Genomic DNA, 14,652 nt, shown 5'->3' on the forward strand with positions numbered 1-14,652 from the left:
TAGTGGGAAGCAGCCACATAGCGCAGGGAGATCAGCTCAGTGCTTTGTGACCACCTAGAGGGGTGGGATAGGGAGGGTGGGAGGGAGGGAGACGCAAGAGGGAAGAGATACGGGGACATATGTATATGTATAACTGATTCACTTTGTTATAAAGCAGAAACTGACACAACATTGTAAAGCAATTATACTCTAATAAAGATGTTAAAAATAATAATAGACGATATAAAGAAACCTGCCACCTCATTCCTAGAGCTCAATCAGAAACTTGGGACTTCACCCTCATTTCCTCTTCCAGATTTTGTCACCTTCAGAGATTTAAGGAAAACAAACACTTTTGGTTTCTATTGTCATTCCTCTTATGGGCTCCAAAAAATCTTGACCAAATAAAGTGATAATTTAATCAAGATGGGTGGGGCGTCAAAAAGACACTGACATTATAAAATTAAAATAGCAGCAACTATTCCTGGCTGACCAATAAGTAAGTCAAAAATAAAAATAATTCTATCGCCCCAAGATGCTCCTCAAATCTACCATTGGAAAAGAACTAACCGAGCCTCAGTTTTCTCATGTGGTTCATGGGGATAATAATAATTCCTGTCCGGCAGAGGTAGCAAATGAGATAATGCTGCAGGTTCATTGCCTGGTATTTTGTGGGGTACCCATTTTCACAACTGAACAACTTTTTCCCCAGAAGTGGACAATGCAGGTGAGAATCCAGATGTATAATTGGTCCATGTTGAGGGATTATGAGGCTAGTTCAGTGAGAAGGGCAAGGAGGGAGGGGACCTGAGGATGCTGATGAGACATGATTATGGGATCCAGATTCAGAGAAACCAAGTGAGATGAGGAGGGAGTGATGATGGTGGTGGTGAAGGGTGGGGAAGGTGTTGGCTGCTGCTCCCGAGTGAGGGGGTTGCAAAGATGAATCAGCCCGGTCCCTGCCCTCTAACTACAGAAGGCATTCCACCCACACACTTCAGGGAACAACACAACCCAGCCAAACTGCCCTCATCCCTTTGTCACGACAGTGGAAATGTTTCTGTCTGGAAGACTGGTCAGATCCTCCTGAATGCCCATATAGCTTAGATCTTCTGTTGAAGCCAAGACTTTCTGAATAGCTGACCCTTGGAGAAAGTTGCATTGATTTTGAGATTGGAAGCCTCGTATCCAGTTTCCAAATAGCAATACGGAGTGTTCCTCATTCATGATGTTGCATATTACTTGATTTACTGTGATTCAACAAATGTAGTTCCAAGCCCCGCAAACCCACACCCAGGAACAAACCTTGGGAGTAGCTTTCTGCTCTCCAACTCTGCACTGTTCTGCCTCTGGGCTCCACCTCTCTCTGGCAATGGAGAGGGGTGAGTAGGTGGGTTTCTGTTTTGGTTTTCTTTTCACCCCTTGGCCAACAATGTGTCACTGGTAGAAAAATTGTTCCCAGGCAAGCTTGCAATCCTGCCCCTCCCTCTCTCCCATTCTCTACACCAACTACTTCCACAAGGACATTAAAGCAGTTTGCATAATGCTGAGAGTTGTGAAAATAGAAGTCTGGCAGTCTCTGCAGAGTCACTGAATCAGTAGGGAAACTCCCTTCGGTTATCCACGATTCTCAATTTATCCCTGTTGAAAATGAGTGGATTCTTACACATTATCAAGTTTCAGTAGTTCAGCAACCCTTTGTGGTTATTATAAATGATTAATTTGAGTCACTTCAAACATCGATTTCCTGCTTGTGCAAGTCATTGTGTGTGCAACGAAACGTGTAAATGACCTCTTGTTTTGGTGTGCAGGCTACAAGATCCTACGTGTACTGTATTTGAACCTGTGGATTTTTTTCCCAACTCTTGTAGTTACACGTGGAATTTCTGGGGTCTTTTATTCACAGATGACTTTGTCATTCTTTTTTCCCTCACAACAGTCAAGTGAGAAAGGGCACTGTTGTTTTTCTGAACTTTTAGTTGTAGAAATTGAGACCCAGTAAAGTTCAGTGAAGTAATACAAAGTAAAGAAGGCTCCAAATAGAATGAATAATCACCAACTCTAGGGCTTCCCTGGTGGCGCAGTGGTTGAGAGTCCGCCTGCCGATTCAGGGGACACAGGTTCGTGTCCCGGTCAGGGAAGATCCCACATGCCGCGGAGCGGCTGGGCCCGTGAGCCATGGCCGCTGAGCCTGCGCGTCCGGAGCCTGTGCTCCGCAACGGGAGAGGCCACAACAGTGAGAGGTCCACGTACCGCAAAAAAAAAAAAGAAAAAAAAAAAAAGAAAAAGAATCACCAACTCTAAAATCTGCAGATGGAAAGTGCCAGGTTTCTCTTGTTCATTCATTCATTCATTCATTCATCTCTAGGCTCTGGGGATTCAGCATTGGACAAACTCCTTGCCCCTATGAGCTTGTATTTTAGTGGTGATCAGCCTGACAGAGGGACTCATCCAAGGTTAAATAGCTCAAGTCGCTGGTGGAGCCACGAACTATACCACCAGGTAGACCCTAATCCACTGGGAAAGTCTTCTGACTACTGGGATTTTACTTTTTGTGTCTAACTGTGGGCCCTCCCCTAAGTCACTTTAATAGTTTAATAGATACATTGATAATGTTAGCAGGTACACTTGCATGGTGAGGAATGAGGAAAAGGTGGAGGATGTATGGCTAGTCTCAGGAGAAGGTATAATGGGCCATTTCTATTTATGTGAAGGACTACCCTAGGACAGGAGAGAAGAGTGTTCTGAGTAGACATGAGGCAAGTAGAACTAGAACAAATAGGGAGAAGCTAGAGTTGCCACTGCCATCTGTTTCCACCTACTTACAATTGGAATGGTTCAAAGATGGAATGGATACCTTTGAAAGGGAGTGAGCTCTCTGCCACTGGAGGTGTTTAAGCAAAGGCTAAATAACCAGGCATCAGGATGTTCTCAAGTAGGTTCATACTTCAAAGTGGGTGTTGGAATACATAATCACTAAGGTGCTTAACAGACTCCTTACCTCAATGGGTTCCCTTCTGCTTCACGCTACCCTTTGTTTCACCCCAGTCCCTGAAATAACAGGGGCACAATGACGGTCTCAGAAAAGGTGCCCAGGCTGTCAATAGCAGGGCGGTTCCTTCACCATATAACCCAGGGAAAAGACAACATTGCACCCTCTTTGTCATGTGAGTGTTGAGGGCACCATGAACCAACCATCTAGCAAATGCGGTCATCATTAGTTAAAGCACTGTTAGCACAAACGGAAAAGTGAAGATACAAGGTTTCAGTTTTAAAGGGAGCCAGGCAGGCATAGCAATTTCTCTGCCCTCTGCTTTTGGAGGGGACAAACTTGGCCTTCCTTGCCTCTGGTGGCACTGATGAGAAAGGCTCACTTGCAAGGCTCATCGTTCTTCTCGATTGCCTCCTTATGCCTTTGCATTTCTGCCTGGCCCTTGTCAAGGTGGTAAATATTCCAAGCAAGCAGCGCATGAAAGGAGGGGCTTCAGGGCAAACAAGGTCATGGTGAGAACATCTCTGGGGGCTTCAGACACAGGGTGACCTTCAGAGTTTATAGACATCTAACTTGTCTATTTTCTTCTCTCACCCCTGCAATTTCCTATCATGGCCTCTGCTTTGAGTTGAATCGTGTCTCTCAAGAACAGAGGTTCCAAAAAAAAAAAAAAGAGAGAGCTTCCACTCTTAACCTGGATGTGATGTTATTTGGAAATAAGATCTTTGTAGATGTAATCAAGTGAAGATGAGGTCATATGTGATTAGAGTGGGCCCTACTGTAATGATGTCCTTATAAGAAGACACAAATTTGGGCACACACAGAAAAGACACAGGGGGTGAACACCATCAGAGGATGGAGATAGAGATTGGAACGATATGTCTACAAGCCAAGGAATGCCAAGGATTGTGGAAACAGGAAGAGGCAAGGAAGGATGCTTTCTTCTTCCAGCCTCAGGACCTGGGAGAGAAAAAATGTCTATTGTTTGAAGCCACTCCGTTTATGGTAATTTGTTATGGCAGCCCTAGAAAACCAACACAGCCTCCTATGATCTTAGAACCAGAGGGGAGTTCGCTCAGCTCACAGGCAGGAAGGTGAGGGCCAGAAAGGGGCAACATCTTGCTCTGGAACCCTCACTGAGTGGGAGCTGGGATGTGGGTGTCTGAGCTCCGGCTCTGATCAAGGCACGTCGCTACTCAAATGCCTCCAATGACTCACCCAGTTTGTGAGATGCCTCCACCTGCTATTCAAGGTCCTCCAGAGTCAGGCCTGACTTGACTCAACACAAAGAGCATAGGCTTTGTATGAAGTGGGAGAAAAGACTTGCAAATGATGTAACTGACAAGAGCTTAATTTCCAAAATATACAAGCAGCTCATAAAACTCAATAACAAAAAACCGAACAACCCAATTGAAAAATGGACAGAAGACCTAAATAGACATTTCTCCAAAGAAGACATACAGATGGCCAACAGGCACATGAGAAGATGCTCAACATAGCTAATTATTAGAGAAATGCAAATCAAAACTATAATGAGGTACCACCTCACACTGGTCAGAGTGTCCGTCATTAAAAAGTCTACAAATAACAAATGCTGGAGAGGGTGTGGAGAAAAGGGAACCCTCCTACACTGTTGGTGGGAATGTAAATTGGTGCAGCCACTCTGGAAAACAGTATGGAGGAGCCTCAAACAACTAAAAATAGAATTACCATATGATCCAGCAATCCTACGCCTGTGCGTATATCCAGACAAAACTATAATTCAGAACGATACACGTACTCTTATGTTCATAGCATCACTATTCACAATAGCCAAGACATGGAAACAATCAACAGATGAATGGATAAAGAAGATGTGGTACATATATACAATGGAATACTACTCAGCCATGAAAAAGAATGAAATAATGCCATTTGCAGCAACATGGATGGACCTAGAGATTATCATACTAAGTGAAGTAAGTCAGAAAGAGAAAGACAAATATCATATGACATCCCTTATATGTGGAATCTAAAATATGTCACAAATAAACTTATCTACGAAACAGACTCAAAGACATAGAGAACAGACGTGGTTGCCAAGGGGGAGGAGGGATGGGGGAGGGATGGCTTGGGAGTTTGGGATTAGCAGATGCAAACTAGTATATATAGAATGTATAAACAACAAGGTCCTACTATATGGCACAGGGAACTATATTCAATATCCTGTGATAAACCATAATGGAAAAAATATGAAAAAGAATGCATATATATATATATATATATATGTATAACTGAATTACTTTGCTGTACAGCAGAAACTAACACAACATTGTAAATCAACTCTACTAGAATAAAATAAATTTTAAAATAAAAAGAGCATAGGCTTTGGAAATTTTTGGCAGGTTTCTTTTCTTTTTTTTAATTGAAGTATAGTTGATTTACAATATTATATTAATTTCAGGTGTACAGCCTAGTGATTCAGTGTTTTTGTAGATTATACTCCATTTTAGGTTATTACAAGATAATGGTTGTAATTCCCTGTGCTATACAGTATGTCCTTATCTCTCTCTTTTTCTTTTTTTTCAGTACGCGGGCCTCTCACTGTTGTGGCCTCTCCCGTTGCGGAGCACAGGCTCCGGACGCGCAGGCTCAGCTGCCATGGCTCACGGGCCCAGCCGCTCTGCGGCACGCGGGATCTTCCCGGACCGGGGCACGAACCCGCATCCCCTGCATCGACAGGTGGACTCTCAACCACTGCACCACCAGGGAAGCCCAGTATGTGACCTTTTGTGTCTTCTTTCACTTTAGCATAATGTTTTTGAGGTCTCCACTTTCACTTTTAAGGACCCTGGTGATTACATTGAGCCCATCTGCATAATTCAGATTATTCTCCCTTTTTAAGGTCAGCTAGTTAGCAACCTTAATTCTATCTACCTTTCTACCTACCTATTCTACCTTAATTGTAGACTCTTCCTTCCCCTTTGCCATGTACTGTAACATATTCACAAGTTCTGGAGATTAGGACATAGACATCTTTGCGGGGGGTCATTATTCTGCCTACCATAGGAGGGGTCAGAATGGGTTGAGGCACTGCCCAAACAGCTGAGGGGTTCTACTCAGCCTTACAGCTCCAGAAGCAGAGCATAGAGATTGTGGTAGTGGTCCAGGGATGGGGTGGATGCAGTGCACAGAAATTGTGGACCCGATGCTCATCCAGAAGGTCTTGGATGGGGAGGAAGGCAAGGATAAGAGGTTAGGAAGGAGTTGATAGTGGGAAAAATGAAGTGGGCTAGGACAGGGCTCACTAAACTTGAGTAACTGTTCTATCATGGAGGAGTTTAATACAGGCCCCTAACTCCAGAAATTCCCATTTAAGGGTGGGATCCAGGACTTGTCCCAAGGAATTCTGATGCAGCTCTGTGGGCCTGATGTAGATCCTGGATGTCTTGAGAAGGTTAAAGAACTGATGTGATAGAGTAAGGAATGAAGAGGGCTGGAAGGGTAAGAGGCTGTGATCACACAGTGGGCTTTTGAAGCCAGAGAGTCCTTGAACCCACTGGAATCATTCCCACCTTGGGGACTTCGTACTGGGTGTGCCCTTTGCCTAGCACAAAGCTGTCCATATTATAGTTTTAAATGTTCTAGCAGCCACATTAAAGAAGTAAAAGGGAACAGGCAAAATTAATTTGAATAGTATATTCCATTAACTCAAAATAGCCAAAATATTATCATTCGATATATAATTACTATCAAATCATTGAGATAATTTACATCCTTCTTATCTTACTAAGTCTTTAAAATCCAGAGTGTATTTCATGTTGGCATCACGTCTCAATTTGGACCAAGTACATGTCAAGTGTTCATTAGCCACACGTGGCCAGTGACTACCACTTTGGCCAACACGGGTTGGAATGTTCTCCCTCCATATCTTTGCCTGGCTGGCTCCATCCCATCCAGGTCTCTGCCCAGAGATGCCTTCCCTGGCTCTGCTGTCTAAGCCAGCTACTTCCTACTCCTAACACTGTTTTCTTTTCCTCGGAAACTTATCACTAACTGATACTTTATTAGTTATTTGTTTGCTGATTATCTGCCTCCCCATAGGACATAAATCCCATGAGGGCAGAGACCCGTCTGTCTGCTTTGGGGCAGTATCCCCAGCAACAACATCACATCCACAGTATATCCACAAATCACATCCACAAATATTTGTTGAATGACTTTGAAGATCCCAGGTACGTCATTTATCGTCTCTGAAGCGGGGTGTTCATTCAGTGGGGTGTAGCGGGAGGGGGACCAAGAGGCAGGAGCGTTATGCAAGAAATAAGGTGGGAGAAAACCAGCCTGAAAGCTTCCTGCGCGCTAAAAGGCTGACTCTTACATGTTACGTTAGAGGCTGGGTTTCTTTCCAGCTGTGACTTGGCTGTGTATTGATTCAACCACTGGCTTATCCAGTTCTATGAGAAACCATCTCATCAAGTGTCACTTCTGCCTGGCACCAGTAGATGGGGCAGTGTCATAAAAAACAAGTGCAGTCTGCGGTCCTATGCAGTTTCTAAGCCGTTTCCGGCTGACTTTGCTGAGGTCTCTTCTGGAACTGCTCTGTGTCTCAAATCTGCACAGAGCGGGACTCACATGTCAGAGTGTTGACATTTGCCTAGAATTTCTCTGTCCTCCCCAGGTTGAAAACAGGCTTATTAAGAAGACAGCCCAGGAGCAGCTCTGTGGGCCTGTGCATCTGGGTCTGACACTCTGGCTCCACTGGAAAGCCTGGCCCGCCAGTGGAGTCCTCCCTGCTGCTGTGGTCCACTGGTTTCCCTGCCACCGCATGAAGCCCAAAGAGGTGCCTCTCGTGGAGGCTGAGACCAGCCTTAGCTCCCACCACTGGTCCCTTCTCTTCCTGCTCAAACACTTCTGGTCCCTGGACCTCTGAGTAATTTGGAAATGTTAACTGCTTGAATATGATGCCTGCTTTTGTAGAGTCTAGACTTCGAGATTATGGACCAGCTAAAGGTCACTTAGCACAGGTTAATTTGGTGGGTTTTTTATCGGAATTTTTTGTTGGGAGCACATACCATTCACTCCATTGCCACTGCAAGATATTCCAGAAATGGGAGCAGAAGAGGAATTAACCTCGGTTTAAATGGCTTCTTATAGTCCTAACCAGCTCATTCCAACACCGTACCTCCATTAACCCATCAGTGCAGCTGAGGAGTAAGGCATTAGAGCTTTGGTCTAATGACAGTCTGGGACCAGCCAGCCATGAAAATGCCATTCCTTCCCTCAGAGACTAGGAGGGCATGATCAGGAGACAGCCTTGCTTGATCGGGAAATTTTCTTCTTTCATTGTCACAATTGTCAAATGCCATCCTCAACTACACATATGCACGCATTTTTATGTTCTATAATTTTGCTGTTCTCTATATCTGGAAAGCCCTTTAATTCTTCCCTCCGTGGCAAAATCCTGTCCATATTTCACACTTCACCACCTCCATGGAAGCTTTTCTGATTTTCCTAGTCACAAAGAACCTTTTCTTCCAGCTTCTCGGAGTACTTTGGGTCTTGTCTCAGGGCATTTAGTTCCCTCTGTCTTCTTGTTTACATGCATATGTCATTCATTCACTCAACAATTAAGTAGTGTCAGGCACTGGAGGGAGATAGGGTGCTCTCACAGAACTTACATTCCAGAAGAAGCCCAGAGGTGGGTGAAGTTTACATCCTTCATTGGACTGGGAGCTTCTTGGAGACAGGAATTAGGTCTGTTCCCAGCTCAGGGCCTGGTACCAAAAGGTACTCAGGAAAGTTAGTTAAATTGAAACGCAGCACCAGTGACTCTAGAAAATTGGGTTAGAGTTCAAAGGAAGGTTAAAAGTTAGTAAAGGTAGAGCGCCAGAGAATTTCCACGAGAAGTTACAGTTGTTTTGAAATCAGAACCTGGTATGGAAGCCAGAGACATCTAGATCCCCAGTAGACTGGGCCTGGGGAGTGGGAGGGCCTACTCTCCTCCTCTGGGATGAGCTTGGGAGTTTGATGCAGGGTCACCTGCACATTCCAGCTAGAAGTGGTGTTGCTTTGATTGAGCAGACCGTAGAGGCAAGCCCGTTGTTTCGAGGGCCCAGAAATGAGTTACTAGCCAAGGGTCAAGCCGGCCAGATGATTAAAGTGACATTATCCAGCTGGCACAAGAGAAAAGAAAGATTAATGTTAATCATTCTCTGTGGAGGGTGGCCGGGCATTATTTGACACAAATAAAAAACATCATTTGATTTTCTACTAGGAATTCTCATCCATAATGTGACAATGATGTAATAAAACTGAATGACTGGCCTGCCAAATTATAAACTGAGTTCTAACCACACACAAGCATCACTTAGAAATTGAATATATCTCAGAAAACTGCTCCACTCTGAGGCCTGACAGAAGGAGGGGGCACTGCTGGGGGTCAGAAGCTGGAAGCACCTTATTTACCAAACACATACTATAGTGTTCACGCTAATCATCCCATTACCACTCATCTCTCTTTTCACTATCTGCTCTTTGCCTGTGGAGAAAGGGCTCCAAGATAGTGAAAGATAAGTCTCAGCGTTTTCTTTGCCCCTCTTTATTTTCTTTAATAGAATAAAATTTTGGAAAAAAAAAATTAAACAGCACCCAGTCAATTTCAGAAAGCTATTACACACGGAAAGAATCACTATTTCCCCAACCTTTTTGTATTTTGTAGTGTAAATCCCACCCTCCACCACCTCCCCCAGAAGTTCCGATGGAGACACACATCAGTGAGTTGCAATTCAGGCTGGGAGTGGAGTGTCAGAATTCAAGTTGCTTTTCTTGCGGGGTAACCAAAGGTCTTGGCGATTTTTGTAGATAAATTCTACAGAATTTCTGCTGGTAAACTTGGGATTTAATTGCCAGGTTGGACAGTTCTCCCCTTTCCCTCAACCAATGGCTGCAACCAGGTCCCTTTAAGAGACCAGGAACCCGCCGGCCTTCCAAGCCCGAAACAGATCCTCTTCTCTGCTCCTCCCCTGTCCCCGCGCGGCGAATGGTTCGCGCCGGCCTATATTTACCCGAGATCTTCCTCCCAGACGGCAAGGATATGAGGCTGGCGAGGCAGCTACCGCTCGCGACACCGGAGGGGGCGCGCTGCAAAGGCGGGCAGCCGAGCCAGGGGATCCCGGGAGCGCAGTCGGACACCCTCCGGAGAGAAGAAATGAGGTAGCGACCATCCCCGGAGCCGACCATGCGCACGCCCCGCCCTCGGAGGCCGGCGCTGCCCTGGCGGAGCCAGCCCGGACAGTGAGCCGGCGAAGCCAGAGTCCCCGGCGTCGCCAGAGTCCCCGGCGTCCTGCGGGAGAGAAAATGCAGTGAGCCACGGCGGGACTGCTGCGCTGGGCCCGCCGCGGCCAGCTGGACCCACCATCTGAGCGCACTCGGGGCAAGCAGCTGATTCTGGGACCCGCTCAGCCGAGGGGCTCTCTGCCTACAGCACCCCTTGGGGGTGGGGAGCACCGACCCCTGGGCACACTCGCGGTTGAGTTTCCGCGGTTTCTGGCCCTAGCCCTGGGGATTGTGTGTGTGTGCGAGGGGGCCCCTTTTCACCTTCGCCGAGGAGTTCCTGCGTATTCTCGCACCATCCCGGCTGCTTTTGCTGCACGCACGCATCCCTTTTTTCTAAAGACATTTTCTGCTCCACTCTCGTGCTTTCTCTCATTTTGCTTGCCCAAGACTCTTTGCCCTGGTCCTGCCCAGGCTGGGGTAAATCTGTGTGCTCCTACCCACCCCCTCTCCTTGCAGTTAAATCCTCTTTAAAAAAATTCTACCCCTACCTCTTTCGGCGGGGTTCTCGAACATCTCCCCCGCCCCCACTCCCTCCGACTGGGCCACTCCCAGCAGAGTTTTATTTTTCGGTCTTGCCCCGGCCGGGCCCGGCCGGGGCGGGTGGCTCAGCCGGGCTCTCAATCGGCGCTCCGCCGCCGCCGCCCAGCTGCGCTGGGGCGCCCTCCGGAGATGCTGCCGTGGAAGAAGCACAAGTTCGAGCTGCTGGCCGAGGCGCCGCCACGGCAGGCGTCCAAACCCAAGGGCTACGCGGTGAGCCTGCACTACTCGGCGCTCAGCTCTCTGGCACGGGCGTGCCCCGAAGGCGCGCTCAGCCGGGTGGGCAGCATGTTCCGCTCCAAGCGCAAGAAGCTGCACATCACCAGCGAGGACCCAACTTACACCGTGCTCTACTTGGGCAATGCCACCACCATCCAGGCGCGCGGCGACGGCTGCACCGACCTAGCGGTGGGCAAGATCTGGAGCAAGAGCGAGGCGGGCCGTCAGGGCACCAAGATGAAGCTGACTGTGAGTGCGCAGGGTATCCGCATGGTGCACGCCGAGGAGCGTGCGCTGCGCCGCCCGGGCCACCTCTACTTGCTGCACCGCGTTACCTACTGCGTGGCGGACGCGCGACTGCCCAAGGTCTTCGCCTGGGTTTACCGGCACGAGCTCAAACACAAGGCGGTAATGCTGCGCTGCCACGCGGTGCTGGTGTCCAAGCCCGAGAAGGCGCAGGCCATGGCCCTGCTGCTCTACCAGACGTCAGCCAACGCTCTGGCGGAATTTAAACGGCTCAAGCGGCGGGACGACGCGCGTCACCAACAGCAGGAGCTGGTGGGCGCGCACACCATCCCGCTGGTGCCCCTGCGCAAGCTGCTCCTGCACGGACCCTGCTGCTACAAGCCGCCGGTGGAGCGCAGCCGCAGCGCGCCCAAGCTCGGCTCCATCACCGAGGATCTGCTCGGCGAACAGCAGGAGCAGGAGCTGCAGGAGGAAGAGAGAGGGGTGCACACGGAGGGCTGCCCGGAGGAGGAGGAGGGAGATGAGGAGGAGGACCGAGCCGGGGAGAGCGACCCGGCAGAGCAAGAGGCCGAGGCGCAGCGGGCGCTGGTGGTGGCCATGCACTTCGAATGCGGGGACTTGCTGGACACGCTGGAGAGTGGCCGCGAAGAGGTGCTGGGGGGCGGCGGGGTCTCGCCGGGCCCTGAGGCTGGGTCGCCGTCTCTGCTGCTGGGCAGCACCTCCGACATGAAGGCCGAGCTGTCCCAGCTTATTAATGATCTGGGAGAGCTCAGCTTCGGCAACGACGTGCGCAGCCTGCAGGCCGACTTGCGGGTGACGCGCCTGCTGTCGGGTGAGAGCACGGGTAGCGAGAGCTCCATCGAAGGAGGGGGCCCGGAAGCTACCACTACCACCGCCGGGGACCAGTCGGACCCCGCCGACTGCGCCAGACCAGACGAGCCCCACTCGGGCTGAGCTCCCAGCAATGTCCTGTGCGCGCCCCTGTTGCCGCATCGTGACACCCCACCCCCGTCTCTCCACCACTTGCTTACCTTCCCGACCCCCCCCCCAAGAAAGGGGAAAGGGGACACTTGAGGCCCAGACCCTCCCCCACCCCCATACGTTTGGCTCTGTTTGAAGCAGGGCTCAGATTGCACGTGGAGATATGGGGGAGGGAAACCCTACAAGGAAGGGGAGAGAGGCAGCCCTCTGGGGTCTGGGGAGGGGAAGGGCAGCTGGTGTTAGCAAAGCCCCGCAGGCGAGAGGTGCCTGCTGGCCAGTTTCCTGTTTGTGGGCAGCTGGGGCCTGAGGAGGAGGGGTTAACTTCCTCCACCAGCCCCCAGCTGGGAGCGGCCTGGCGCTGTCACTGACATGTCATTAAAAAAAAAAAAAAAAGGATTTGCTCTCAACGTTTGAGGCTTTAGTGCCACCTCCTTGCCCCCAGTCTTTTTGGTGCGAGAGCTTGGGTTGTTTACCTCAGACTCAGACCCTTGAAATTCTGCCAAATTCCTCAAATAACTGGTGGGGAAGGGAGAGGGGGAGAAAGAAAGTTGCATTTTGTTTACAGTTAAAGACATCTAATATCTAAAAAAGGAGTTTTCCTTTAGAAACACACACACCTTGCTTCCGCTCAAAAGATCTCACTCCATGATACTGTGTAAAATATTTTTGCACTGTTGTGAAGTATTTTTGACATTTTTTTTTGTACATAACTGTTGTCAGAGTCCAATGTTTATATCTTTTGCTGTGCAAAAGGGACATGTAAAATGTTGTTCAGTTGTATATACAGAAATGTGTATAAAACATTTTGTTATTTTTAAAGAGTAGCACTGCTCTGGTTCTGTTTGCCCGCCAGTGGGGAGAGAATAAAGAGGAAAATTTAACAGAACAGGTGAGTGTCTAGACCTGCTTCAGAAAATGCTTGGCCGTGGGGCTGGGCGGCAGAGGGTGTGGCCATAGCTGGGATGGAGTGGGAGGACAGTCATTGTCCTTTGCGGGGCTTGGAGGTAATTAGGGAAGGGGAACCCACTTTATGCGTAGCCTGGGGCCTTTCTGGTCCTCTGCAACTCTGTGTGCTGCAGCTAGGGCCGTGTTCTTCACTTATTAGTTGTGTGAGCGTAGGATTTTTCTGACTTCTTTGAGGCAGTTCTTGGAGATGCCCGTTGAGTTCTGTTCCTCATTGCCAGACCTGTGAGGTTATTTAGGGAGGGGTGACTTTCAAGGTCTTCTGAGGTTTTACCACCTTCTTCTGTGGTTCACCTTTTCCTTTCCAGACAGCTCAAGGAGCTTTAAAGGTGTGAATTAGAGAACTAAGGAAAGTCCCCACGATGCTCTCAGGAGTGGGAGCATCTCTGTTTTTCCTGGGAGGAAAGTCAAGGAGAGAGGAAAGTGGAGAGGTTCCAGTCATGGCTTGAATGAGTCATGGTGCACGTGGGGTGGGGTCGGGGCAGGGGCAGGTGGAAGAGCCTATTTCCTTTCCTTCTACAACCCAGCATGACCCAGTGGGAGAATGGTTTGGAGGTCAAGGCGGAGAAGAACTGCTAGAGCTTGGTCTGTGTGTGTGTCTTAGCGTTTTCATGCTTTCCGTGTGTTTGTTTCTGTTGTAAACTCCAAACAGATGTCTCTAGTTTGGCTACACCCGATCAGCTGGAAGCTGTAATAAGATTCTGCCCAAACTGTGCATTCTGCAAACTTTTTTTTCCCTTTGCCCCTATGGGCCCCTTTTCCTATGTTGCAGAAATTGATCGCTCTCCTGGCCTTCCCTCGTGTAGCGTCCTGAGGCCCTTGGTTTTGTTTTCATCATAAATGTGGTCCGAGCAGCTAGACCCAGTGATCCTAGGGAGTCTGGAATTCACTGGAGCCACAGAGGAAGGGGGTGGTAGATTTTCTCCCTAATTAACAGGAGTGGTTCAGGCATAAGACGATCTTTAGAAAAGCAAAGGGTGGGTGGGTGGGAAATTGAAAAATATTCAGAGTCACTTTCTGAGGGCATTAGAACAAGGCCGAGCTTATATTTCTCTTCTATTATATTTTGGTTGGGTTGAGAGTCCCTATCCCTTTTGCTGAATACCTCAGCTACACATTATTGGATGATGTTTTCAAACCCTCAGGTAGAGAGAGGGCAGGAAGGGCAGCTGGGGGTCATCGCTAGTTTGCATGGTTAGGTTTCACATTTCAGTAATTTCATATTTCAGGTTATTTCCATGCACTGCCAGTTTCTTTGCTGTTTGAAACTGATGAGAACATTCATCACCGTGAAGATCATTTGATGAATACTTGGGGGTGGGGCAGGGTCTTCATGTCTTCCTTCTTAATCCAATTGATGTGTCCAATGAGAATGCCAAGGTGGCTTTCATCTGTGACTGATGGGGGTATGGTGATTG

The 14,652-nt window shown here is 48.5% G+C and overlaps 1 protein-coding gene across 1 annotated transcript; it reads left to right on the forward strand.

Moving 5' to 3' along the window:
- The first annotated feature begins 9,890 nt into the window (after positions 1–9,890).
- FAM43A (family with sequence similarity 43 member A) lies at positions 9,891–13,157 on the forward strand. The gene has a single exon (XM_033855641.2). The coding sequence runs from the start codon at positions 10,958–10,960 to the stop codon at positions 12,242–12,244; it is 1,287 nt and encodes a 428-aa protein (XP_033711532.1). The 5' UTR covers positions 9,891–10,957; the 3' UTR covers positions 12,245–13,157.
- Positions 13,158–14,652: the final 1,495 nt, after the last annotated feature.

Source organism: Tursiops truncatus, chromosome 4, assembly GCF_011762595.2.
Source record: "Tursiops truncatus isolate mTurTru1 chromosome 4, mTurTru1.mat.Y, whole genome shotgun sequence".
Lineage (NCBI taxonomy): Eukaryota > Metazoa > Chordata > Mammalia > Artiodactyla > Delphinidae > Tursiops > Tursiops truncatus.